This window comes from Aspergillus uvarum (assembly GCF_003184745.1).
Source record: "Aspergillus uvarum CBS 121591 unplaced genomic scaffold BO82scaffold_12, whole genome shotgun sequence".
Taxonomy (NCBI): Eukaryota; Fungi; Ascomycota; class Eurotiomycetes; order Eurotiales; family Aspergillaceae; genus Aspergillus; species Aspergillus uvarum.
Window position 1 is genome coordinate 60,649 of NW_020291309.1, and position 20,975 is coordinate 81,623.

A 20,975-nucleotide genomic window follows, 5' to 3' on the forward strand; every position below is an offset into this window, starting at 1 on the left:
CTCTCCTCAGCTGTGCTCTACTGCTGCTCATTTTGGATGATGATCAGGTTTAAGTGAACGATAAATAAAGGAAGAAGCCGGTATGAACTTGAAAAATCCACTCTGACCCGCCTTGATCTCTATGCCACCGAAACTCGAGGTGGGAAGATGAAAAGGTAACATTATAGACCACAAGTGGCATCTATTTGCCAACGCCCAACCCAGCATATATGAAACATGATGCACCAACAAGTCCCATCCTCTGTCAAGACTTCCCAAACAGTCTACAGAAAAGTCATAAAATCTTAGTCCTTTGAAACCGAGACCGCACAAGGTAAGAGACATCACTTCTTCCGGCTCTTCGATTTCGAGGCTGCGTTGGACGAGACACTAGCAGCTCGCGACGTGGAGGCGGAGTTTGCTTTGCTGCCACCCTTGACTGCCTTCACCTGCTTGTTCTGCGAAAGGTGTCAGTGAGAACTATGCGGAAGTCTCAATGAGATGTTATGACTTACAACTGCACCACCCTTGGTTTTCTTCTTTGCAGGGGCCTCTTCTTCATTCTCAACCTCCTCTTCCTCCCGGTCACGCCCGCGACCTTTGCCACCTTCCCCATTCGCCTTTCCGTCTTCGGTGGTCTCAAATTCCTTAGCGACAGTATTCAATAGTGTGGTGCACCGACGCCCGATTTCGACAGGTGTCCGGCTGAGAAAGAACCAGTCGAAGCGGAAGAGGGGAGACTCGCGAATCTCGTCACGTATTTTCTCATAAAGACCCTCGCCATCGACCCCATACTTGTCTAGCATGACCAACAAGAATCGATCTTCTTCTTCCGTATAGACTTTCTTATTAGTAGTCGACACCGTGTAGTTGATTTTGAGCTGTTGAAGAGGCACGCGGTACATCTCCATCTTCTTGCGCAGCATCTTGCGCTGATGGTTCATCTTGCGCAGCTTTTCCTCGCCTTGATCAATGACGCGAAGATACTTAGGATAGTCTTGGATCTCGGTGTAACGTTCCCAGAACACTTGAGCGTACTCCTCAATTTCATCCGGCTCCTTGCTATCCACCTCGGTAGCAATGCCGGCATAATCAGTGCGACCGAATTTGGCCGAGCCATTGACAAACTGCTGGAAATCACGGCGGTTCCAGGTAGAGAAGCCCTCTTCGGACATCTTTGCCTTTTGTGCCTGCTCCTCTTCCGTCAACGGCACAGCATTGTCTATCTCTTGTTGCTCCAGATCACGCTCGGCTTCACGCTCACTGAGCTCTTCATCAGGACCGTCCGATAGAGGAACCTTGTAGCCGATCTCTTTGTGGAAGTACGCAGTTTCCTTCTCTTGAAGTTCTTGAAGCCCAGGGGGGAAGAATTGCCAATCATGGACGGCGATTTGCTTGGGGGCTCGCGGAACCTTCGGTTTAGGATCAGCTGTTCTGCCGCCGGTGGCCAAAGCCTGACGATAGTACTTGTCGATAGAGTAGAACTGCTCCTTTCGCTCGCGCTTGGCTGGGTTGATCCAGTTAATTCCAATGTCCTTCTTGCGATCGGCGAAGTCTTGACCATTCCACTCGTACGCACTCTCCGAACTAAACTTCTGAAGGTCATCGATTCCAAGCTTTTCGTACTTCTTGTTTAACTCCGCGGTTCTCTCTTCGCCCTTGCGCAGGATAGCATCGATGTCATCGTCAGACAATTTGTTCTCCGTAGACAAAGACCCCGTTGCGCCCTTTTGGGTGAAGACGTTGGCAGCTCCATGCTGAATCATGCCAAGGAGCTCGTCTTTCGATGCAGCATTCTTGGTTTGCTGCTGGGCACGCCCTTGTTGGATAACGAGCTGGTCCAACCGCAATTTCTGCGCCGCACGTTCTAAAACCTTTTCCTCAATAGCGTTTTCTGTAATAAATCGGAATACAACAACCTGCTTGGTCTGACCAATCCGGTGAGCACGATCCATGGCTTGTAGATCCGCCTGGGGATTCCAATCACTATCATAAAGAACAACAATGTCGGCGGTAGTCAGGTTGATCCCCAATCCGCCTGCTCTTGTTGTGAGAAGAAAAATGAATTTCTCCGAGTCAGGCTTGTTGTACTCATCAATGGCGGCGATTCGATCCTCATGAGCGGTCGTACCGTCAATGCGGCAATACTTGTACTCTCGGAAGACGCAGTAATCTTCCAGAATGTCGAGAACACGACTCATCTGGGAGAAAATGAGCACGCGACTGCCCTGCTTCTTCATGCGCGCCAGAACCTTATCAAGGATAACCATCTTTCCCGCATTGTCCACAAGATGTTCATCGGTTGTGTACGGAGGACCTGGCTCGGCGCCTTCGAAAAGGTATGGGTGATTGCAACACTTGCGCAATTGCATGACAATGTTCAGCAAACGAGTCTTCGATTCGCGCTTGCCTGCAGCACCATTTACTGCGTCGATGTCCTTCTCCAAGATTTTCTGGTACCATTTAATCTGCATCTCTGACATGGGTACGTATAGGTTGATTTCCTTCTTAGGAAGCAGGCTCTTCTCCACGTCGTTCTTGACACGGCGCAGCAGGAAAGGCCGCAAAACGCGGTGGAGTTGTTGCACCACAGTGTCCTGGTCAGCATCTTGACTGGAGAACCACTGATCGAAAGCCTCCGAATCACCAAAGACATCCGGTAGCAAGAAGTTCAAGAGTGCCCAAAGTTCATGCAGGTTGTTCTGCAGAGGAGTACCAGTAATCAACAGTCGATTCCTAGAATGGAAGACACGAATGATTTGTGCCAGCGAAGACTCTTCGTTCTTGATACGATGAGCCTCATCGATGATGATGTACTCCCAAGCAAACTTCTTCAAGTGACTCTTCTCGCGAAGGACCATTTCGTAACTGGTGATACAAACATCGAAGTTCTCGTCCAGAAGGCGCTCGTTGATCAAGCGGTGCCGCTCTTCCTTGTCACCCTGCAATACCAGGACGTTCACCTCAGGAGTCCACTTTCCAAACTCTCGCCTCCAATTGTCAAGTGTTGATTTCGGGACTGCGACAAGGTGTGGTCCTGTGATTCCGCAGACATGTCGGAGGTAGCCAAGGAAAGAGATGGTCTGCAACGTTTTGCCCAAACCCATCTCATCCGCCAGAATACCAGAGATACCATTTTCATGGAGGGAAACAAGCCAGTTCAGGCCGGCAATCTGATAGTCGCGCATCTCTCCCTTGATGAAGGGCGGGGATTCCCGGAAAACGGTGCCTGTTTCGCCGCCGCTCCTTTCGTCTTTGAGAAGCTCAGCATCTTCCTCTTGTTCTGTTCTGCGACGTCTGTCGGCGCTCGCACCACCTGAGCGAGCTGATCCCTTTTTTTTAGCTTTTGCTTCCTCCTCTTCATTTTGCCGGTCGATCTCAGCCATGATCTCTTTAATTCGCGGATTCGGATTTGTTTCAATGAAATGACGGAATAGATCAGTGAGGCCGAGGAGGTAGCGAAAACGACGGATAGAATCATCTTCCTAGAGTAACACACAGTGAGTGGCTGCTAGTACATTCATATATGGCATATCGACCTACCATTGACTCGTCTAAGCGACCGTGCTTTTTACCCAGGATACTTTTTCTCATGTGAAAAGCTTCGGATCGTCGTCTTCGCCCATCCAAAGGCGGTGCATCGCCTGCAACACTGCTCGCCGTGGTGTTGGGGTTCGTATCAGTATCCTATTGCGCGCCCATTAGCCTATCTATGCGTGATAGCAGTGTTCAACATCGGAGCGTTAATACCGTGTAGTCGGGAGTGTCCTGAAAGTTTAGAAAACGCTCTGATGGTTAGCAAAAGCTTCCTTATAAGATATATGACATGGTTGTGCAGGTATTGCTCATGGCATGAATGCGCGCACTTACCGTCATTTGCGCGTCTGGCCTATCAACTGGCACCGACGTGATGGGCTCTGCAGTTGCATCTGTCATTGGGGTATCTGCCTGAGAAGGCGGGTCGGAGGTCGGAATGTGCGAAGGAGCCATGACTTTCCAAAGCGCACCTTGCGCAGGCAAGTTCAACTATATCGGGAGAAACGCGATCTGATAGTATGCAATTGGACAAATATGGAGCGAGTGAGAAAGACTGATGAGAGAGAATTGCCACTCCTCTGAGTTTGAGCCGATTGAGGACAAGCCTGGTCCCGCAATTTGTCTGTGAGATTGAGGACAAAGGTAGGGTGAGAAACAATTGTAGTGACGGAGGATGATGAAAGGACGAAAGAAGTACCGCCTCGCAGTCGCGCCGGGATGGCAAATGGAAATTCGCCGGCGAAGCGCGGCCCCTTCACGCGCTGATTGGCCGGGGAGACGCGCAAGCTTAGGGTGAGTAAGTAATGAGTCAGCAGGGGAGGAAAGAGGGGGAAATTCGGGACTCGGGAGGAGGAGTTCACCCCGACCGTACTCCGTACTGCAGGGCACGCTGGCACCGCACCGTAGGACAAGGCACTTGCCCAGAAGAGCAGAGCGGAAAACAAGTTTCCCCGCTGTGGGTCACGTTACCCGGTCAGAAGCAAAGAAGGATCAGCTGCGCCAACATTCTCCCGATCGAATCATCCTTGAGTCAACATCGTGTGTCTACTTCACTCTCCCACTCCCTTTCTTTCCCCCTTTATTTACATCGTCCTTACTTGTACTGTCACCTTTGTGAACATATCTCTGGAATATCTCGATATTGACCGCGCTTCCTGACCCTTCGGAGTAATTGCCCGCTCCCTGTTGGCAGCCAACGCACGGTTCAAGTCACCCCTCCTAGTGGCGGTTGTGACGACGTAGCCGTCTCTTAAGACTTTGTCTCAAGTTTCTTGCGACGCTATTTCTTCCGCTGCAGTCCACTTCATTATGGACTCAATGAGATCTTTGAACACTTCATTGCCGAAATCGACACCCCGACCGCAGCCCCCTGAGCAGCTTCTTCAATCGTTCAAGGCGGCTGCCCTCTCAGTCACCAACCTCTACAAGAATGCCGTTTACGAACAAGCTCAAGCCAAGCAGGCAGGCTATCAAGAAGCCATTGAGGACCTATTGCACTTTTTAGATCGGGAAAACCTCGGGTTGGGTGATGGAGAGGGGTGGAAGGTTCGCCAGTGGGCCACGGAACGGAGTGATGGCATCGGTGCCCATAGCGACGACGACGAGGTTGAGAAACAAACCAGAGGCACAACTTCTACTGCAACTCGCAAGGCACAGCCCGAATCTGAATCGACACGACAGGCATCCAAGTCAGCATCTCCATCAATCGACGAGCCGAGCGCCCCGCCACCCCAGGCTTCATCACCACCGTCCTCCCCGCCGTCGTCCGAACCTAGCACCTTCGACAGACCTACGATCTTTACTTTCACCGCCGGACCAGCCTTCCCACCAGAGCAAGATATGGATATGCAAGCCTCGGATAGTTCGACACCCTTGTCTCAAGACGGCGCGCCCGTCAGCGTTTCAGTACTGCCTCGAAATGGCCGGCAGCAAACCCGTCACAACAACTTCTCACGACCCAACCCTCGATCATCCACTCGCGAGTCCTCCGTCGGACTTGGCTCGAAACGCAAGCTCGCAGTGCCGGATTTCTTCGACCTGTCCGGCCTCGGGAATCGAGACTTGTTCGGCGGCGGCAAGCGAGGCCGCTTCACCTGAAAGAATATTGTATCGACGATCAGACGAAGTTCATATTCCTATGGTTACGCAGCGGTTGTTAGTACATTGATACTTTTGTTTTTTGTTTACCCTGGTGCATTTGTGGGAGTATTGCATGCGGTCTTCAGGCCACGGTCATTTTATCTTTCTTTCCGTTTTCACGCTCATCCTATCCTCCACTGTGTTTCCTTTCTTCACATCCACCTTCAAACACCTTTCATTTCTCTTTCTTTTTGATTCATAATCATCGAATCTATAGAGGTTAACAGGTTTTGGCGATACCCGACGAGGCAGCTCGTGTCAATGCTAAACGTATAAACATTTCATGCACTCATTCACCAGTGACTCTTATCAATCATAGAGTAGTTGCAATCATTTGAGCTAATATACATAACGCCCTGAGTGGAATAAAAATCACAAAATGATAACCTGGGTATTAGTTGAAAGCCCTCCAAACGCCCATGCCAACCAGGGTTGCGGAGATAGTCGCAATGCCGAGACGTCGAGATCCCATCTTGTACTTGGTGGCGCTTTGCATAATTGTATTTTCTTGCTTCCTGAGGTTGCTCATGCCCGTCCAGTAGCTGTAGACACCGAGTCCGATGAATGCGGCAGATCCTGTGTTCCTTGAGGCTTAACCACCGGAGCTTTAAGCGAGTTGGAGCAGAAGGAGAGAAAACCAACCTGTAATGCGGCAAGATAGACAGTCATCGTAGGATTCTTCGGCGAGCATGCGCTTCGCATCCTTGGGCTGAACATCCCAGCGCTCAATTTCATTCGAGGAGGAGGAAGGCATGCTGGGCGATGACAGAAGAGGGAAGGGTAGTATAGGGTGAGTATCTATGAATGGAGGACAATAAATCACTTCATACAATTCAATCAATCGAGCATGGAAATCTCCGAGACTGGAAATCAATCGGATTCATCCGATGGCCCAGGCGGAGGTGAGCGGCAGAACGCGGGCGATTTGGAGGCGGATGGCCTCATTTCCCTTCCCCGACCATCACGCCCGGGCGGACCATGACCACCCACTCCCCCCTCCCCCCGATCCCCAGCCCCGTCGAGTTAGGTCGCCATCATGAGCGGCCAAGTCGATGCGCTTTATATTTACGATGAGCAGACGTCTGTCTCCCTACCCCTCCGTACCTCTCCAGCTACTGACGTTCTGTCCCTCAGCAATCCGATCGTCGAACAGGTCTACCGCTCCCGTCCGCCCTCCGCACCAGTAATTCGCTCTCTCTTTCTCGCTCATGCGGCCCCTCGCCCCTCAGTGCTGTACCTGCCCGGTGCGACTCCACCGGTGACCGTCTTCTCCATCGTCCAGTCGAATCTCACCTTCATCGCAGTCTCCGAGGTTGACTTGGAAGCGCTGCTGGTGCTGGAGTTTCTACATCGAGTCGTCGATGTCCTCGAGGAGTTTGTTGGGGCGCCATTGCTCTCAACAAAGCTACAGGCCAATTACGATGTGGTCGCACAGCTACTTTACGAGATGTGCGATGGCGGCATCGTGTGCAACACCGAGCCCAACATGTTGCAGGAGGTGGTTGAAATGCCAGGATGGATGGGGAAACTCCTAGGCGGGGTTGGGTTGGCTGGGTGAGTGATCATACCTTGTCGATGACCCCGCAACTTGGAATACGGAGCTCTTAGTCAATTATACTAACCATTGTGGACCCGTCAAAATAGTTCATCCACGCCAATCCTGGGCCAGCCCAACGCATTGAAGCAATCTTTGTCGTCTGCCGCTGCAGCACAAGGTCCCGCGATACCTTGGCGGAAATCTAGTGTTCGTCATACCTCGAACGAGATATATGTTGACATAATCGAGTCTTTGTCGGTCACTATCGCCCCGTCCGGTCGTCTGCTATCTGCTTTGGCCTCCGGCACCATCGCCTTTACTGCGAAGGTCTCTGGTGTCCCAGATCTCCTTCTCTCCTTAACGGCGCCCGGCGGCCAGAAAGACTTGGGGCGGAAGCTGGAGCTTCCTGTTTTCCACCCCTGTGTGAGATTAGCGCGATGGCGGGAACGGCCGGGGGAGCTCAGTTTTGTTCCACCGGACGGTCGATTCATCCTCGCCGGGTATGAGGTAGATCTCCTACCGCTTGACCCCAACCTTGACCAACCTCCCAACCACATGGAGAAGCTTTTCCTGCCGGCTATCGTGGATGTTCGCAAGTCTCTCGGCCCAACAGGCGCGGAGTTCGAAGTGCGGCTAATCCTCAACACCAACTTTCCGGGCTACACATCCGCCAACCGGCCCGGAGTCGGGCGCAGTGGGTCAGGGTCATCGACCCCCTCGTTCCTGGGAGGAGGCGGGAACTCCGCGGCACCTGCCTTGGAAGAGGTCGTTGTTACGGTCCCCATCCCCAAGTCGGTCCGGAATATCACAGAGATGCAAGCCAGCCGCGGAGAGGCCTTGTACTCTCCGGGGAGCGAGGTGCTCGAATGGCGAATCCCAACCAAAGACGCCGGTACTGTCTCCGGCACCGCGACTTTGCGGTGTAGCGTGGTTGGTCATTACGATGAGGACGATGCCGAAGACGAGTTGGAAGATGCAGACGCCAACCTTCTCCAGGGCTACTATGACCCAACCACGGCATACCAGGACCCGGAAACGGGCACCACAAAACGGAAGACCAAGAAAAAGAAGAAGAAGAAGGTTGTCAAGAAATCCTCTCGCGCAGCCGCGGCGGCTGCAGCAGAGGCCGAAGCATCAGCTTCTCCTGCCGCCGACCCCAACAACCTCCTGGACGCCGAACAGCCCCAACCCTACCCTCCCTCCGATCCCTCCCAGCCGTCAACTCCAGCTCCTCCGGCTCCCTCACTATCATCAACACTCCTCCCTGAAGCTGAAGGCGAAACACAACATGCTCCCCCAGAAACGGGTACTGAACCCGAACCCAGACCCGAATCCCACAACGCCCGTCCAGAAAAGCTCCGCTCCAACTCCTCCCCCAAACCCCCCAAAGGCCGCCAGGCAGCCAACATATTCCACACCGCCCCCCGCAAGACCAAGACCCAGCTCAACGCCATCCTCATGCCCACCTCCGCCTCCGTCTCCTTCTCCGTGCGCGGCTGGCTCCCCTCCGGCCTCAAAGTCGACAGTCTCAACATCGACCCGCGGAAAAGCCGCGGCCTCGGCGAAGGCGTCAAACCATACAAGGGGGTGAAGTACCTCTGCGTGAGTCAAAAGGGCGTGGAGAGACGGTGTTAGCGGACCCCAGGCCCCGGGATCCGAGGAACACCCGGCAGATCATCCCGCTTCCTCCCCTGTGGGATGCATATCACACATTTTGCGCACTTCCACCCTCCGAACATCTCGAAACATAACCTTGCCTACATTGGAACAACCTAGCTACCCTGTCACCACCACTTCACTGTATATGGTCGGGTCGCCTATCTATTCCCACACCACGATTTCTTCTTGTTTTGCTTACCCCTTGTTCACATTTTCTCAAGTCTTTTCCCGCCATTTCTTTTCAGATTTCTGGCTCATAGACCATTTGCTTCAAAAAACCTAGGTATTGTTTGTGGAACGCTATGGGTTTGCTTTATCCTTGATGACGCCCACTACTACTACTACTACCACTAACTATCTTGACACGGGGTGGAGATGTGACGTGACATGCAATGATGATAAATAGATATATGAATCCACCGGATGCAAAAACACCGGGCCATTTTCTCCGACCAAGCAGATGCGTATGGAACAAGAAGACCTTCTACCGAGTGGATGCTGAGTTCTGAACAAGACAATGGAGTCCGGTTAGCTGATAGTAATCATGATCATGCTTCAAATTTGTCGCACCGGCTAGCTAGCCTGCTAGCTACTCCCACCACTAAATGGAATATAATCCCCTTTCCAGCAAAGAACACAACCCCTCATTCCGTCGGGTTACAAATTATAGTATACATAATCATAAACATAGGACCACACCCTAAAGCACAAACCAAAGCAAAAAGAAAAACGGCGCCAGATCAGAAAATCCAAAGAAATTTCGAATATCAGAAAAGAATCCACCCCGATAAGACACCAAAACCATACCAAGAAAAGATCAGTAGATAAACATTGGACTGTAACTTTGACAATCACCGGGGAGGAAATTGATTCATAGCTTGGAACCTCGGCGGTCGAGGAGCTGGAGTGCGAGGTATGCCACTGGAGATAGAATATGGTAAGTATATATCGTTTGTTTCATTTTCTTTGGTTTTGGAATGTCCAGAGTTGTGGGTCGAGGATTAAAGATTAAACAATAGATGTCAGAGCACAGGATATGAGATCATGTGACCCCGGGCAAAAAGGGCATGCCATCACAGACGGAAAAACCACCAGAGCGAAAGTTGGGATCGAACACGTCAGGTCAATGTACGCAGGCCGAAAGCATTGGTTCGATTCCGACGCAAACTTGGGAGTGTACGAGTCGGCCCTTATTCTGCCGATGGAGATTCGGACAGTAAGATGACTGCGTGCGACCGAGATAGCGCATGGGGTAACAAATCCAAAATGATAACACTGATAAGTGCGAAGCAATAAAAAAAAAAAAAAAAAAAAAAAAGCCGAAGATATCACTCACCCGCAGCAACAATGGTGGCACGAGTAACCCCGGACTTGACGGATCCACCGCCGAGAGTGAAGAGGTAGCGGAGCCAGCCAAGTCGCAGCTTTTGTCCGTCGCGATCGAAATCCGGCGTCAGGCTACCAGCCTTGATGAAGTATTCCTGCTTCTTGCCGAAGGGTGGGTAGCGGATGGCCAGCGCAGATTCGATCCAGCCCGGGCTGGTGGTGATGGTGCGGCGGTGCACGAAGACGTCGAAACTGGCCTTGCCACGGTAGGAGCCGCTGCCACTCTCGCCCACACCGCCGAATTCGAGAGTGGGGATGTGCAGAGCGGCGTCGTTGATGGAGACACCTCCGGAGCGGGTCTTGGAGAGAACTATACGAAAGAGAGGTTAGTTTGCGTGACTGGGTATTCCCAGGAGAGAAAGGGAAAGGGAAAAGGTCACATACTCTTCTCGGCTTCGGCCTTGGTGCCGAATGGGTAGAGAGCCAAAGGCGTGGACTGCACGCCGTTGGCGATCTCGATCGCCTCATCGATGCTGTCGACGGGGAGAATGGTCAACAAGGGACCAAAACTCTCCTCGGCGACCAGGGAGTCATCGACCGAATCGATCTGAATGAGTGTTGGCTCGATGAAGCGCTCCTTCTCATCCATCGTTCCTCCCAGAAGGATCTTGCCCTTAGTGTTATCGATCATCCTCTTGATTCGCTGGAACGAAGCATCATCAATGATGCGACTGAGGTCGGGGGAGGTCTTGGCTCCCTGCGGGAAGAACTCGCCGTAGGCCTTCTTGAACTCATCCACCACCGCCGGCAGGATGGGTCTCTCCACGAGCATATAGTTCTGCGACGTACAGATTTGTCCGGCATTCGTGACTTTTCCCCACAGCATGCGACGCGCGACCAGCTTGGGATCAGCGTTCTTAGAGATGATCGCAGGGTTGCGACCGCCCAGCTCCAGCACGACGGGAGTCATATGGGGCGCAGCTGCCTTGCAGATGATGCGGCCGACATTCGCACTACCGGTGAAGAAGATCTTATCCCACCGCTCCGCCAGGAGCGCCTGAGTCTCGGGGACTCCTCCCTGCACCACCGTGTACGCCTCCGGATCGAGCGCCGCCTCGATAATCCGCTGGATCACCGATGCGCTGTGGGAGGACTTTTCACTAGGCTTGACCACCACAGTACAACCGGCGGCGATAGCACCAATCACTGGACCCAGAGTCAACTGGAACGGGTAATTAAATGGACTATGATTCATCCACAATTAGCTTATTCCCGAACTATTCCGCCCGCAGACCAAGATAGTGAGCGGCAGGCAGGTCACATACCCAATAACCAAAACACAACCCAACGGATCCTTCCGGATCTTCGGGCTCACGAACTTGAAAGTGATATCGATATTCTCCGCCTTCTCATCCTTGACCCATTTCTGCAGATTGCGGCACACGAAAACGATGTCGTTCAGGACCCAGTTGGTGTCGCCGAGCTCGGTCTCGAAATCCGGTCGGTTGAGGTCCCGTCGGAGCGCCTCGCGCATTTCCTCGAGATGGTCCTTCACACTGTTGCCAACGGGGAAAGATTAGCATTATGCCCTCCTTCGTCCATGTCTCTTCTGCTTTTCCGCACCGGGGAAGAAGAAGGGACAAAAACTCACGCCCAGTATAGCTTGCGGAGTTGGACCAGCCGGTACTCCACATCGCGGGTCTTGTGTGCATTGAAAGTCTTGCGCACGGTCGAGACGCGGGACTGAATCTCCTCGATCGGAGTATTTTCGAAAGGAGGGATCTCTATTGCGCCCATTGTTGCGATTGTTGAATAGCTAAGTTATGGAAAAGTTGGCAGGAGAGGAGGGGAGGGGAGGGGAGGGGAGGGGACGGAGGGGTATAAAAAGCCAGCCAGCAAGAAAGAGAGCGGAGGTGAACCAAGAAAAAGAAGTAGAAGTAGATGTAGAAGTAGGGGGGAATGAGCGACAAAGCCAGGCGATCATCCCGGGATTAAATTACGAGTAGGAGTAGTAGAATGATCGTCATGGTGTGGCAGACCATGGAAGAGGAAGAGACCGGATGGAGGAATTGCGCCGACAAGAGAGTCCGGGACTGATCCATAGAACAGCAAGCAGTGGTTTAGTGGTGGTGTTAGTGGAAGGGTTAGTGGTGAAGCACATGCGGCCAAACCCAAGCCGGGTTCGGGGCATTTCCCTAGGCTCCTCTCCTCCCCCGCTTCTGAACGGACCGCGGCTGGTCGGCAGCCCGTCTGCAATGATCAATCATGTTCACTGCCAAAGCGAACAAAGTGAACACCTCGGTGGATTCTGTCAACTGCTTAGCTTCGGCCAAAGTCGAACAAAGTAACAGTCTAACAGTCTAACTACACTAATGTTTAGGCTAAGGTTTAGCTTGGTTCGCACACTGACCGAGACCACGCTTTATCCCCTCCTTATTTTTTTTTTTTTTTTTTTGCACAGCTTCAGCAATGGCCATTGGCGGGTCGCATCGGCCCTGTTCCTGCATGGGCTGTTAGAGAAGTTATAAAAAGACACGTCCGGAAATGAAGAGATACTGATACGAAAGTCAGAACTTAAAACGGAAGGTTAAAAAAAACACAGAAAGCCTACGCTCTGTTGCACGGACCTGACAACCACAGCCATGGCCCACTCATCACTCCCTCCTTTCATCACTCACAGACATTAAATAGAAAAACGCTGGCTTGAATTCAACTCATCACTCATCGTCGCATGCAGTACGACTGGCTATCAACTCCGACGTTCAAACAAGCAAGAAATGAGCACCAAGCAAACCCTCAAGGTCTTCCTCCAAATCTTAACAAGCTCCCTTCTGCTGCGTCCTAACCGCACAACATCCGAAGAAACATTCACTATTTAGGAAATATAGCAGACCCATTATACTCTATCTCCACCGCTTTTCAAGTCCATCTAAAGAAGTCTTCAAAAAGCCGAGACCGCAGAACGAAAGAACGTTTCCTAAGCTCGACCCCAAAATCGTCGGGGAATATAGAACGAATTGCAAACTCTCGTAACGAGGCAGAGACAAATCACTCAAGACATGCCAGCCAAAAGCGCTTACAAGATTTCATCTTGCACGCTGACAGCCTTGTTGTACGTCTCGTAAGGGGTGATGGCTCCAAGAGCACGCCGTTGATGGGCGTTGAGGATCTCCAATCCGTAAACGTAGCTGGCATTCACCCAACCAAATCTAAAGCAAATAAATTAGTGGCCTGCGCGCAAGGGGATAAAATAGCTTCGTGTCATCCAACTCGAGAATTCTTACCCTTCACGGGGAGCCCCCTTGAAATCCACGCCTTGGTTGCCGTACTCGGCATCCACCCGATGTGGGTCAATGGGTCGAGTGACATCGTATTTCTCGACCACCACCCCGTTGAAATCCACAAAGGCCTTGGTGATCATGTACAGCCACTTGTAGGTCAGTCGTTCGGCTTCGTCTTGGTAACCGTACCGGATCAGTCCGGTCCAAGCAAGCATCTGCTGAGGCGCCCAGCCATAGGGGTAGTCCCACTGCCGGTTGGGACGATCCAAACCGACAACGCCCCGCGACTCTTCGGTTCCTGACACCAGACCACCATACGCTTCGAATCGGTGGAGAGCCTTGACCATTTGAGACGCTTGTTGCGGTGTCGCGAGACCGGCCCACATCGCCCAGTAGGTGGTGGCACTCTCGTAGTTCGTTCGTTCTTGCTTGGCAGTGTCATAATCGAAGTACATGCCTTTCTCCTCGTCCCAGAGATAGGTGTCCATGCGCATCTTTCTGCGTCGGGCGCGACGGTCCCACACAGACGAGGACTCGAAGGCGATGTCCTTAGTAGCCTCAGTCCGGAACTCAGGAGGAATTTCCAGCTTATCTTTGAAGTAGGTGCGAATTACCCGCGCAATGTCCACTTCATACTTGTACAAGAGCGAGTTAAGATCGACCGTGGCCAGGTTAGCGCATACCTTCTCCAGACGGTAGCTGGTATCGTGTCCAGACTCTCGCACGGCTCGATCATGCAAGAAATACTCGTCAAGCTCGGGCTCCAGGACTTTGCGTTCGTTGTAGGCCTGGACAAACTCGTCGAAGGACATCCCGTGCTTTTCAGCATAAGGAGTAAGGATATGATAGAAGTGAGTCGGCTCCGTTTCCGGAGGGACACCACTGCCTTGAGGACGATACCTCGAAAGGCCAGAGACCGGGTCAAACCGTGGCTCCGCAGTCCAGACGCTGTAGTACTCCTTGATGGCAGCGAGAGTCGCATTTCGAAGGAAGTCCATAGCATCAGGCTCCAGCTTGATCCGCTCGTACACACGCAGTGCCATATCAGTCAAGAATGGTGGCTGAGAGCGCATCAAGTAGTAGGAGCGGTTAGCATTCAGAATCTTGGCGTAGTGCTTGATACAGAAACAGAAGTTGATCACCATGGCCTTGGCCAAGTCAACTCGGTCGCTGACAAGTAAACCGAGCGAGATCATATAACTGTCCCAGCCGTACAGTTCGTTGAATCTTCCGCCCGGCACTACGAACGGGACTCCGGTGTATTCGGTCTTCTGGGTAGCCTCGTCAATCGTCTTGTCCATCGCCAAGGCCAGCATTCCAGGTTTGCTGTTAAGGTCCTTCACGTAGTCGGGTGTGATGTTGGCATCCAGCATCTGGACATCCAGGCGAAGCTCAGGGTAATCTTCTGCGATCTTCTTGTAGTACTCATACTGCTCGGGAGCCCCCACAGGAATGTAGATCCGAGGCCTAGGGTCATCGGTCCAATCCTTGGGGTCCCTACCCGCTTCAGCGATGTTCGAGCCGTCAATTCGCCGGGTCAAGGCGGTCCAGAACGAGTTTTTGATAAGGCGGGAAAGACGGGAGACTGGGTTCTCGCTCAGACGAGCCTCGTCCAGAACAATAGTCTTCCGACCGTAGTCCTTGGCGATTGTGAGTTCCTGGAGGAGATTGGATAGCATGTATGTGCCTCGCAAGTCGAATCTGTTGTATCCCGATGATGCAGCTGTTCCTACGGAGAAGACCTTCATCCATGTCAGCTGTCATTCGAATGTAGCCCACAACAGATCCGCTCCTACCTTTGGGCCGACATCTTCGATGGTGATCTGCATGTTCTGATCCGTGTCTTCCCGTTTCAGGAGATCGTGTAGTGTTTTCTCGACATCGATAAGGAATTTGCGGTCGTTTGACGGGGTCTCATCTGTGGTCCATATGCGTCAGTCAAAGGTACCTTGGTGCAGCCAAGAAATGCTTCATTTTCGTACGTACCGTGACTGGCTCTCCTCGCTGGGAAACCGCCTCCCAGGAACTCTTGAATGTCTTCCCGGTTGAAGGACTTCAAAGTCTGTGGTTGAAAATCGAGAAATGGTCAGCCACGCTTGTGGTGGGCTTATCTGACTCAGTCCGTTGTACATACCGATGAGAAGGCTCGTTTGCGATCCCTGATGCGCGCTTTGCCATCTTCGCCTCCGTAGTAGACGTCAGGATCCGAAAATGGGTCAAGCGACTGGTTCCGGCGGTGTTGGGCGCTTGAAGAGCTCATCATCGGAGGGGGGTGTAAGATGGAGGGGAGAAAAAGTTGCTCGGTGGCAGGTGAGGCGAAAGAAGATACTAGGGCAAAAGAGGATCGGAGCAGGGGTTGCTGTTGGTTTGCCGGCTAAAGGGGGTAGCACAAGGATGCCAATAATTGAGAACGCTAGGCTCGTTCGTGGCGCTGGGAACGACAGCCGGTTCGTATTGAAAGATACCAGCTGGGATCACGATCACAAGGAATGATTCCTATAAGTGGAAAGTAGAAGCAGGACCAAAGGTGGGTAGATGTACTTCCAGGGTCTGCTGAAGTGCAGCTAAACAAAGAGGATGGATGTCCCCGGGAGAAGAGGAATAATATTTTTGGCCACGAGTCGAAGTTTGGCGTCCGCGGAATCTCGGGGTACGTCACACTCGGGGGTGGGTTCTTTCAGAGTAATTGAGGGTTATCGCGTGGGGGAAAAAAGGAGCGGTGTGCACTCGAACAACAAAGCTCAAACAGAATGTTGTTGTAAAAAAAATAAAATAGAAAAAAGGGGGAGGGTGGAAGAGACTTTCTCGGGCTGGTCTGAAAACGTATCTTCTTTTTTAAACCACAGGGTTTCAATGAGATGTCCTAAGAGAGAAGTGGACGGGCGAGATGTGAAAAGGCGAGAATGAGGTTCCCTTGGAGACTATGACGCCACGAACCGATGATGTCGCCTGCTCCACTCAAGAGCGAATTCTTGTTGGTATTTCGCCCGCTGATTTCGGTTCCAATGATGATAAGCCAGCTTTGTATCGACCGGTGCGAAATCTCCCGAAGCCTCGAGATAGAAATGGTTAAGGTACTATCTAGACGATGCCTGCTCATGCTTGACTCTCTGCGTCCTTGACGTGGCGTTGGATAGCGGTGCGATAAGAGAGCAATCGCCGGCGGGGAACCACAATTGTGTGTCTGATAATGGAAGCACAGTACAGTAGGGTGAGGTGGACGCGTTTCACCCACCACCTGTACACAAAAAGAGAGCAGAAAAGAGGCACATGACAGAGCCACAGAGAAGCAAGGAAGCCCAAAAGAAGTAATTGAATCAAGGTTGAAGACCAATTCCACCGTTTGGGTACGGTGCTTGCTTGCCTGTCTTGTCTTTTTTCCCTCCTGCATCATGTACTGAATTTGTTTATCGATTTGGTCCATGCACATTGCTGCGGTCGTACCAGATCCGACTTAGCATTGGATTTAGCGTTTCTCTATCGAATTGATCACGGGGGAAGTAAGATCGACATGATCGAGATGCTAAGACAATCCATGGTCTGGTAGCACGGTCGAATCATCATCACTCCGTTGCGTTACACACGGAGGTTGAGTCCTGCTGTCCTCGAACTGCAGCGGAACGTCGGTTGGGTAGCTCAAACATTGTTGTTAAGCAAGTGGCTGGCAGCCCTTGATGAATACCTAACGCAATATCGAAAGCCCTGCACGATGCAGCGACAATTGTTAAGGATCATTGAATGCCATGGCAGGGCTTCAATCCCGGCATAAGGTTGAGAAAGACTGCGCGGTCTCGGCAACGCCCAAAAATCTTCGCAATGCCGGCGTGAAGAGTCACAATCTGCCAAGGACAGGATTATGGTGTTACTTGTCGAAGTTGAGCTGTTCTGACCCGGGTTTCCAACCCAATATTCATGGTAGTAGTTCTGTTGCAGAGTCTCGGGTCGTTAGTTTTCAGACTATCGTGCTCGGCGCGCCTACTATCAGCCGTCGATGACTTTATATACCGGCCACGAACCGGAGACCTGCCTCTTACCCAGGACTTTTTCAACCTGGGTGAATATTGGACCAAAGCGTTCTCGCTTGTCGAGATTCTGTCATCGATGAGGTCCTGTTTTCAAGGGATCAGATATCTCAATGTCATTATGGTTGAAACTCGCTCCTTGCTCTTTATGGAAGGATGAAGGCAGAGCGGAGTGGGATCGTCCCTTCCGGCCGTAAGTCGCGATAAACCCCTAGAATCATTCTCGAAACATCGTACGCATGTACGGAGTACATCTCGCTGTAAACATTCCGACCGATGACAGGAAATATGATATGTTGCCGATCAGTAACATACTTTGCCATACTACGGAGAACCAAGTACCGGTAGATTACATGCATACAGAAGATCAAGATAATCAATGTGATACGTATGGCTCGAAAGTTCTGCAGTGACATATCAATAACTTGGTCAGCTGATTATTGAATGTTTTTAGCCTCAACAAAGTGGCGCCTCAACACACACTATTACCTACTATTGTCGAAAATGACACATCTCCCCGTACTGGTATGGGCTATGCTTGTTCATCAGGTGGTACAGGCTCGCAAGCTACGAAGTCAGAGTGTTTCCCACCGGTGGGTCGGAGCCTTGATTAACCTCCATGTTGATTTCTTTCTGAATTGACCATAGGCTAATGTCTCGCATGCTTTGACTCGTTGACAGTACTAATTACAACCTAGCAGCAACCGAGCTACCACCATCAACAGTGATAGTAGCTCCGTTCACATATGCACCAGCCCGGCTCCCCAGGAACAGACAAGCCCCTGCCACATCTTCCGGACTTCCGATACGACCCAATGGGATATTTCCCTCGATGGTCTCACGATGCGCCTCCAGGGTGGCGGCCATCATCTTACTCTGGAAAGGACCACAGGCCAGAGTATTCGACCTGCCAGAGAAGACAACCAGATTAGCTCAACTCCCATCGGCAATCATACAGCGAGGGCCACAACATACGTGATATTCCTCCTTCCAAGATGATTAGCCAAGACACGGCTCAGATGATGCAAACCAGCTTTACTAGCACTGTAAGCAAAGGTCTCCAGCGCCGGGACTCTCAACCCATCGATACTGCCAATGTTAATGACCCGAGCCGGGTCGCCCGGCGCAGCGGCCTTCTCGAGTAAGGGCGTGAGAAGCTTGGTAAGGTCGAATACTCTGTGGAGGTTGAGAGTGAGGACCCGTGTCCATGCGGAAGATGGGTATTCATCGTATGGGGCACCCCAGTTCGATCCCGAGTTGTTAACGAGAACGTGAAGTTCTGGTGACAATCAGGTAAGCGCTTCATTATTCTTGCCACCCACTTCGACCGCCAGGCCTATCGTGGAGGGGGGACCGAATGAAAGACACACTACTCACTACTCTCGCGCTTGGTAAGTTCGTCTGCCAATTTCTTGAGATCTTCCTCCTGGTAAAAGTTGGCGGGAATGGCATAGGCATTGCCCTTGCCGAGCGCATTGAGCTCGCTGGCGGCCTTTTCGCAGGCCTTCGCATCACGCGAGGAGATATAGACGGTGGCACCGTTCGCTACATAACCCTCGGAGATCATGCGGCCAATGCCTTTGGCTCCGCCAGTAACCAGCACGACTTTGCCCTGATAGCTTGCTCAGTGTTCATGATACTCAACTGGAAAAAAAGGGGGTGTGCGCCGCTCGATTTTGCGTAATAATTGCGACTAACCTTCACATCGAAGAGCTTCTGGACATCCATGATGTGCTTGCTTTCAAGTCTTCCGGGTCTCTATTTATAGATGAGAGAGCTATCAAGATAGAGTACCTGCTGAGATAAATAGTTCACGTTAAAGCATCGACAAACTCGAGAGCGGTGCCAGATGAAGCTCCTTATACAATGCGGAGAGACGATGTCGGGGTACACTAACCGACGGCCGAGCGATTACTGAGCGGCTTGGCACAAGATGCCGAGGCAATCCGGGCTGAGAAAGAACAAGGGCACAGTTGAGAGGGTGATCACAGTCTGTTTCATTTCTGGTCACCTATGTCGAGGAAGTCCACTGGCTTCTCAGAAAATCATTTCAAGACTCTGTGGTGCTCTTCGTAACTACAGCGATGCCTGGTGCCTAAGGTTGTAAAGACCCGGTCTAGTGATATGTGTGCCTGAGGCGTCGACATTAAACCGGAGCGGACGGAGGACCGCAAAAAGTGAGCGCAGTCCTGCAGTGGCGGGGCAATTCCACCACTCTGCGTGTTTGTTATCCAGCAAGTCCAGCAGCCCACCTTTGGATCCTAAATCCTCCATTTATCTACAATTCTCTTGAATATTTCCCTTGGAGTCATTGGACTCATACAAATTCAACTTGGGGAGTTTTATGATTCATCCTTATATCATCATTGTATACCACGACAACCAGTACAGCCCACCCTGCAGCCATGGAGGAGCTGCAAGCCAAACACCGCAAGGAACAGAAAGACCTCCAAGCGAAGATCACCCAGAAGAAGAAGTCTGCCACCAAGAAAACCCGCAAGGGCATCAACGATGAATGCGACCGACTGCAGCGGGAGCTCACGGAGCGACAACAGGCACAGCTGGCGGAGCTGAGCGGCGAGCCCGTCGACGGTCTCGAGGACCTCAGCCTCCACGACAGCAAGTCCGATGACGGTGATAATGACGTGACGAGCAAAGACGAAGTCAACATTCCCACAGATGATCCCTCGGTCTCCACGACGACGACGACGACGACGACGACGCCCCCAACCAGCAACAGCAACAGCACGACCACCACCGACACCCCGCAGCCCTCCGGCGCGCGCCCCAAGAAGCCGAACCGCCAAAAGGCCCGTCTCGCGCGTCGTGCAGCCGAGCAAGCGGCCCAGTCGGCCATAGCAGCGGAGGAGGCCGCGAACCAGACCGACCATCGGGGCAACGAGAAGGAGGTTATGGACGCCGTGTTCAAGCGCTTGCAGCTGAAGGAGATCGAGATTAACCCGGACGGGCATTGTCTGTATTCCGCGATTGCGAGTCAACTGGATGAGATGGGTGTGGGTCTCAAACCGGATCCCAAGAGGATGATTCTCCAGGCTCCCACCCAGTCGCGGGTGGATACGGTCACTTTCCCAAAGCACGACGGGTACCGAGCAGTCCGGGCGGTGGCCGCGGACTTCATTGCTGAACATAAAGATGACTTTGAGGCATTCATGGAGGAGCCGCTGGATCAATACACCAGGAAGATCAAGCTGACTGCCGAGTGGGGTGGACAGCTCGAGCTGCAGGCGCTTGCGAGGGCATACGGCGTCGAGATCAATGTAATACAAGGCGATGGGAGGATCGAGAAGATAGAGCCGGGTGATGTGGATGGACTTGATGACGAAGAGAGGCGTAAGCGGGTCATCTGGCTGGCATACTACAGGCATACATATGGGCTTGGGGAGCATTACAACGCACTATCGAAGCAGTCCTAGAGAGAGAGAAAAGCAGCAGAAGCGAAGTCAATTTGAGCGAATCAGACCGGTGGATCCATCA

General features: G+C 52.1%; 8 protein-coding genes across 8 annotated transcripts; 3 read left to right on the plus strand and 5 right to left on the minus strand.

The window, feature by feature from the left end:
- Positions 1-17: 17 nt before the first annotated feature.
- On the minus strand, positions 18-4,180 carry BO82DRAFT_430224 (putative SNF2 family helicase/ATPase). The gene is made up of 5 exons (XM_025640604.1): positions 3,850-4,180; positions 3,730-3,747; positions 3,523-3,666; positions 495-3,464; positions 18-437 (listed from the first exon to the last, which is right to left on the minus strand). Exons 1-5 carry the CDS (start codon positions 3,967-3,969, stop codon positions 324-326), a joined length of 3,366 nt encoding a protein of 1,121 aa, XP_025494323.1. The 5' UTR covers positions 3,970-4,180; the 3' UTR covers positions 18-323.
- Positions 4,181-4,547: 367 nt separating this feature from the next.
- BO82DRAFT_352094 (uncharacterized protein) lies at positions 4,548-5,982 on the plus strand. The gene has a single exon (XM_025634595.1). The coding sequence runs from the start codon at positions 4,825-4,827 to the stop codon at positions 5,611-5,613; it is 789 nt and encodes a 262-aa protein (XP_025494324.1). The 5' UTR covers positions 4,548-4,824; the 3' UTR covers positions 5,614-5,982.
- BO82DRAFT_352095 (uncharacterized protein) lies at positions 5,943-6,498 on the minus strand. Its single transcript, XM_025634596.1, has 2 exons — positions 6,298-6,498; positions 5,943-6,231 (listed from the first exon to the last, which is right to left on the minus strand). Exons 1-2 carry the CDS (start codon positions 6,407-6,409, stop codon positions 6,050-6,052), a joined length of 294 nt encoding a protein of 97 aa, XP_025494325.1. The 5' UTR covers positions 6,410-6,498; the 3' UTR covers positions 5,943-6,049.
- Positions 6,499-6,634: 136 nt separating this feature from the next.
- BO82DRAFT_22470 (putative AP-3 adaptor complex subunit mu) lies at positions 6,635-9,051 on the plus strand. The gene is made up of 3 exons (XM_025630779.1): positions 6,635-6,735; positions 6,790-7,209; positions 7,300-9,051. Exons 1-3 carry the CDS (start codon positions 6,692-6,694, stop codon positions 8,825-8,827), a joined length of 1,992 nt encoding a protein of 663 aa, XP_025494326.1. The 5' UTR covers positions 6,635-6,691; the 3' UTR covers positions 8,828-9,051.
- Positions 9,052-9,383: 332 nt separating this feature from the next.
- Positions 9,384-12,141, minus strand: BO82DRAFT_352097 (hexadecenal dehydrogenase). Its single transcript, XM_025634597.1, has 5 exons — positions 11,829-12,141; positions 11,503-11,733; positions 10,622-11,421; positions 10,188-10,547; positions 9,384-9,772 (listed from the first exon to the last, which is right to left on the minus strand). The coding sequence occupies exons 1-5, from the start codon at positions 11,972-11,974 to the stop codon at positions 9,723-9,725; spliced, it is 1,587 nt and encodes a 528-aa protein (XP_025494327.1). The 5' UTR covers positions 11,975-12,141; the 3' UTR covers positions 9,384-9,722.
- An 848-nt stretch (positions 12,142-12,989) lies between these two features.
- Positions 12,990-15,878, minus strand: BO82DRAFT_22481 (alpha,alpha-trehalase). Its single transcript, XM_025630780.1, has 5 exons — positions 15,593-15,878; positions 15,445-15,520; positions 15,255-15,376; positions 13,462-15,200; positions 12,990-13,386 (listed from the first exon to the last, which is right to left on the minus strand). Exons 1-5 carry the CDS (start codon positions 15,719-15,721, stop codon positions 13,254-13,256), a joined length of 2,199 nt encoding a protein of 732 aa, XP_025494328.1. The 5' UTR covers positions 15,722-15,878; the 3' UTR covers positions 12,990-13,253.
- Positions 15,879-18,073: 2,195 nt separating this feature from the next.
- BO82DRAFT_352099 (short chain dehydrogenase/reductase family) lies at positions 18,074-19,511 on the minus strand. Its single transcript, XM_025634598.1, has 4 exons — positions 19,179-19,511; positions 18,858-19,092; positions 18,456-18,759; positions 18,074-18,387 (listed from the first exon to the last, which is right to left on the minus strand). Exons 1-4 carry the CDS (start codon positions 19,206-19,208, stop codon positions 18,168-18,170), a joined length of 789 nt encoding a protein of 262 aa, XP_025494329.1. The 5' UTR covers positions 19,209-19,511; the 3' UTR covers positions 18,074-18,167.
- Positions 19,512-19,885: 374 nt separating this feature from the next.
- BO82DRAFT_399789 (deubiquitinase OTU2) lies at positions 19,886-20,914 on the plus strand (the record flags this gene model as incomplete). Its single annotated transcript, XM_025639141.1, has 1 exon — positions 19,886-20,914. One exon carries the CDS (start codon positions 19,886-19,888, stop codon positions 20,912-20,914), a length of 1,029 nt encoding a protein of 342 aa, XP_025494330.1.
- Positions 20,915-20,975: the final 61 nt, after the last annotated feature.

What these genes read in the sequence shown, in the direction of transcription:
- BO82DRAFT_352097 (XM_025634597.1), bottom strand. Translation starts at nt 11,974, where the DNA reads ATGGGCGCAATAGAGATCCCTCCTTTCGAAAATACTCCGATCGAGGAG. An exon ending in CTCCGCAAGCTATACTGGGC is followed by an intron (nt 11,734 to 11,828) that starts GTGAGTTTTTGT and finishes CGTTGGCAACAG; the next exon opens with TGTGAAGGACCATCTCGAGG. An exon ending in CAAGGCCGAAGCCGAGAAGA is followed by an intron (nt 10,548 to 10,621) that starts GTATGTGACCTT and finishes TCTTTCGTATAG; the next exon opens with TTCTCTCCAAGACCCGCTCC.
- BO82DRAFT_352094 (XM_025634595.1), top strand. Translation starts at nt 4,825, where the DNA reads ATGGACTCAATGAGATCTTTGAACACTTCATTGCCGAAATCGACACCC.
- BO82DRAFT_22481 (XM_025630780.1), bottom strand. Translation starts at nt 15,721, where the DNA reads ATGATGAGCTCTTCAAGCGCCCAACACCGCCGGAACCAGTCGCTTGAC. An exon ending in GCAAACGAGCCTTCTCATCG is followed by an intron (nt 15,521 to 15,592) that starts GTATGTACAACG and finishes TTTCAACCACAG; the next exon opens with ACTTTGAAGTCCTTCAACCG. An exon ending in TCGAAGATGTCGGCCCAAAG is followed by an intron (nt 15,201 to 15,254) that starts GTAGGAGCGGAT and finishes ACATGGATGAAG; the next exon opens with GTCTTCTCCGTAGGAACAGC.
- BO82DRAFT_430224 (XM_025640604.1), bottom strand. Translation starts at nt 3,969, where the DNA reads ATGGCTCCTTCGCACATTCCGACCTCCGACCCGCCTTCTCAGGCAGAT. An exon ending in GTCGCTTAGACGAGTCAATG is followed by an intron (nt 3,465 to 3,522) that starts GTAGGTCGATAT and finishes GTGTTACTCTAG; the next exon opens with GAAGATGATTCTATCCGTCG. An exon ending in AAACCAAGGGTGGTGCAGTT is followed by an intron (nt 438 to 494) that starts GTAAGTCATAAC and finishes CACCTTTCGCAG; the next exon opens with AACAAGCAGGTGAAGGCAGT.
- BO82DRAFT_352099 (XM_025634598.1), bottom strand. Translation starts at nt 19,208, where the DNA reads ATGGATGTCCAGAAGCTCTTCGATGTGAAG. An exon ending in AGAAGCTCTTCGATGTGAAG is followed by an intron (nt 19,093 to 19,178) that starts GTTAGTCGCAAT and finishes GCAAGCTATCAG; the next exon opens with GGCAAAGTCGTGCTGGTTAC. An exon ending in CTTGGAAGGAGGAATATCAC is followed by an intron (nt 18,388 to 18,455) that starts GTATGTTGTGGC and finishes CTTCTCTGGCAG; the next exon opens with GTCGAATACTCTGGCCTGTG.
- BO82DRAFT_22470 (XM_025630779.1), top strand. Translation starts at nt 6,692, where the DNA reads ATGAGCGGCCAAGTCGATGCGCTTTATATTTACGATGAGCAGAC. An exon ending in TATATTTACGATGAGCAGAC is followed by an intron (nt 6,736 to 6,789) that starts GTCTGTCTCCCT and finishes TCTGTCCCTCAG; the next exon opens with CAATCCGATCGTCGAACAGG. An exon ending in GGCGGGGTTGGGTTGGCTGG is followed by an intron (nt 7,210 to 7,299) that starts GTGAGTGATCAT and finishes CCGTCAAAATAG; the next exon opens with TTCATCCACGCCAATCCTGG.
- BO82DRAFT_352095 (XM_025634596.1), bottom strand. Translation starts at nt 6,409, where the DNA reads ATGCCTTCCTCCTCCTCGAATGAAATTGAGCGCTGGGATGTTCAGCCC. An exon ending in TCTATCTTGCCGCATTACAG is followed by an intron (nt 6,232 to 6,297) that starts GTTGGTTTTCTC and finishes CAAGGAACACAG; the next exon opens with GATCTGCCGCATTCATCGGA.